A 3,560-nucleotide genomic window follows, 5' to 3' on the forward strand; every position below is an offset into this window, starting at 1 on the left:
GCAGCAGCAGCAGCAGCAGCAACAGCAGCAGTAGCAGCAGCAGCAAGAACTTGAGGGTTTCTTCTGATTCATCCCGTTTACTGGGGTTTGGGGTTTGCTAGGGTTTAGGGTTCGCTGGTGCTTTGCTCAGCGGATTCAAACCGCTGCTGCTGCTGCTGCTGCTGCTGCTGCTGCTGCTGCTGCTGCTCCGCACAAAGAAAATATTCTTTTAAAATTATTTATGGACAGCCGCATGCAACAAAAGAAAATAAACAAAGAAGTAGAAAATGGACATTATTTATTTGTGGGGCCAAAACAACTTTTGCAAATAAATTAAATAAATCAAATAAAACAAATAAGTAAATAAATATGTATTTGCGGCGTTTAAATGTTGCAAATAAATCAAATAAATCAAATACAACAAATAAAATAATAAATCGAATAAAATAAATAAATAAATAAATATGTGTTTCCGGAACTTGAATATTCAAAAGACTCGGGGAACCCGAAACCCTAAACCCTAAACCCTAAACCCTAAACCCTAAGAGTGGCGCACAGCAGCAAATTTGCTGCAGCAAATGTTTTCATTTTTAGACCTTTTGCGCATTTTACATTTAAACAAAAGATGAAAAATAACAAAGCTGCTGATTAACTCCATTTGATTTAAATTCTATTTTAATTAATTTAATTAATTTAATTAATTTTATTCTTATTTGTTTTTTAATTTCTTTGGATTCTCACCCTCAAGAAATCTGTAAACTCAACTCTCCTGGCTTTGTCAATGTCTGCTTGCTCCAGCAGCTTTTCGCCGCTTGCTGTTGCTGCTGCTGCTCCCCGCTGCTGCTGCAGCCGCTGCTGCTGCTGCTCCTCGCGCTGCTGCTGCAGCAGCGCAGCGCGCTGCAGCCGCTGCTGCAGCAGCCGACGCAGCAGCGCAGCAAGAGTCGCCCAGCCTCCTGTAGCCAACGCGGTGTACCTGCAGCAGCAGCAGCAGCAGCAGCAGCAGCAGCAGCAGCAGCAAAGTGTGGGGCTCGCCAGCTGCATGCAATTGCAGCAGACATTTGGAATTAAATGCATTTTCGTTTTATTTCTGATATTCATTTAAAGACTTTTTAGCTTTTAAAGTTTATAAAAGTCTTTTTATTCATTTTGCAAAAAGCAGCAAATATGCAGAATTGCAAAACCACAACAAGCAGCAAAATGCATTTTTAATTTTAAAAAGAATTATCTTTTTTGCTGCTGCATTTAATTTAAAAAAGTTCAAAAATGAAAAAACTTTTCCAAAAGTGTCTTCAAATGGATCTTTTTGAAAACAGCAGAATGCAAAAAGTCAAGAGCAGCAGCAGCAGCAGCAGCAGCAGCAGCAGCAGCAGCAAAACGGCATTTTCGAATTTTTTCGGAATTTGGATTAAAATACATTAAAGTGAACCGGAGAAAAAATAAAATAAAATGAAATAAATTAAAAATAAACAAAAAGGATTTAAAAAGCAAAAAAGAACAAAATTGGAACCAAAAAGACAAACCTCGCGAACTCCCGCGACAGCTTCTGCTGCACTGCGAACTTTTGCGAAGATATGAAAGAAGACAAAACAGCAGCAATTGCAAAGTCCACATCCAAAGAAGAAACTGTCGGAGACAGTCGCATTTTCGCGTTCGCCTCCGATATCCGCAGCAAAGACTCCACGTGCCTGCAGCAGCAGCAGCAGCAGCAGCAGCCGCAGCAGTAGCGGTAGCAGCAGCAGGGGTAGCAGCAGCGGCGGTAGCAGCAGCAGCAGTAGCAGCAGCAGCGGTAGCAGCAGCAGCAGTAGCAGCGGTAGCAGCAGCAGGGGTAGCAGCAGCGGCGGTAGCAGCAGCAGCAGTAGCAGCAGTAGCAGCGGTAGCAGTAGCAGCGGTAGCAGCAGCAGCGGTAGCAGCAGCAGCGGTAGCAGCAGCAACGGTAGCAGCAGCAGCGGTAGCAGCAGCAGCAGTAGCAGCAGCAGCGGTAGCAGCAGCAGCAGCTGCACGGATAGCTACAAAGTGAGAGAAGGGAGTGTGCAGGAAGCAAAAGGAGATGCCGCAGCGCCAGATGAAAAGAAGCAAACAGATAGACCCAAAACCCTAAACCCTAAAATAGGGTTTAGTCCAAGAGTTGCCACCTCAGAGACAAGAAGAAACCTTGAAGAATACTTTAACTAGTTATTGCTTCCTCAACCCCGAAAAGCTAAACCCTGAAACGTGGTTTGCTGAGCTCGCTCCCCTTCAAACCCTAAACCCTAAAAAAGGGTTTCGCGGCTAGAGAGTCGCCTCAGCTGGTGCGTTCTTGCACGCTAACCCCTAGCACACAGAGCCCCAAATTCTAGCCGCTATCGACCAAACCCTATTTTAGGGTTTAGGGTTTATTACCTCAGAGTCAAGGGAAGACCCCCCGAAGCTGCAGCACGGCGCCGCAGCTTCGCGTAGAAAGAAGACAGTTTGCTGCTGAGGGCGGGAAGGGAGCAGTCAAATGTGGGGTGGCAGTAGGCCCTGCAGCAGCAGCAGCAGCAGCAGCAGCAGCAGCAGCAGAAGGGGACCTTAGTGTGAGCAGTTTATAACAAACTCATAAGCTACATTTACTTGCTGCTAATGCTGGTGGCAGATCGGCAGCTGCTGCAGCAGAAACAGCAGCAGCAGCAGAGGCACCCGCAGCAGAAACAGCAGCAGCAGCAGAGGCAGCAGCAGCAACGACAGCAGCAGCAGCAGCAGCAGCAGCAGACCTTGCGTAGAGAATATATTTTTGCAGCAGCTCCTGGTCAATGGGCTCGTGGGCCTCCAGGGCTTTCATTTGTGTCTCCAGGCGCTCCATTTGCTGCTGCGGCAGCTGCTGCAGCAAAGAGACTGTGGGGTGGTGCAGCTGGTGGTTGCTCAGCACATACTGGGCCAGCGCAAAGTCCTCGTCCGCGTCAGGCTGCAGCAGCAGCAGCAGCAGCAGCAGCAGCAGCAGCAGCAAGGGGCAGAGGCATTAGAAGCAGCAGGAGGCAGCAGCAGGAGGAAACAGCAGCAGCAGCAAGGGGCAGGGGCATCAGAAGCAGCAGGAGAAAGCAGCAGCAGCAGCAAGAGACAGTTGCGGCAGAAGCAGCAGGAGAAAGCAGCAGCAGCAGCAAGAGTTTGCAGCAGCAGAGGCAGCAGCAGCAGCAGCAGCAGCAGCAGCAGCAAGGGCAAAACGACGAAAATCAGCTAAAAAAATCAGCAACGACAAAAAGTAGAAGCGAATAAATGCATCAAAACGAATCAAAATAAATTAAATTAAATTAATAAAATAAAATAAATAAAATTAATTAAATTAAATTAAATTAATTAAATTAAATTAATTAAATTAAATAAATAAATAAATTACAATATCTCTCAAGACACAAATGAGGTCAAAGCGCGACAAAATTGGATCGCTGAGATCCACATTTTCTTTGAAGGTGTAGGAGGGGATATAGCGGCCTGAAAATAAATAAATAAATAAATAAATAAATAAATAAATAAATAAATAAATAAATAAATAAATAAATAAATAACAAAATAAATAAATAAATAATAATTATAATTAATTATTTAAATTTAATTAATATTATTTAAAT

The 3,560-nt window shown here is 44.5% G+C and overlaps 1 protein-coding gene across 1 annotated transcript; it reads left to right on the forward strand.

Annotated features, from left to right (window-relative positions):
• Positions 1-1,550: 1,550 nt before the first annotated feature.
• ENH_00039100 (hypothetical protein) lies at positions 1,551-3,172 on the forward strand (the record flags this gene model as incomplete). Its single annotated transcript, XM_013580641.1, has 4 exons — positions 1,551-1,582; positions 1,671-1,992; positions 2,364-2,531; positions 2,789-3,172. The coding sequence occupies 4 exons, from the start codon at positions 1,551-1,553 to the stop codon at positions 3,170-3,172; spliced, it is 906 nt and encodes a 301-aa protein (XP_013436095.1).
• Between the last annotated feature and the right edge of the window lie 388 nt (positions 3,173-3,560).

Source organism: Eimeria necatrix, genomic scaffold, assembly GCF_000499385.1.
Source record: "Eimeria necatrix Houghton genomic scaffold, Enh_scaff287, whole genome shotgun sequence".
Lineage (NCBI taxonomy): Eukaryota > Apicomplexa > Conoidasida > Eucoccidiorida > Eimeriidae > Eimeria > Eimeria necatrix.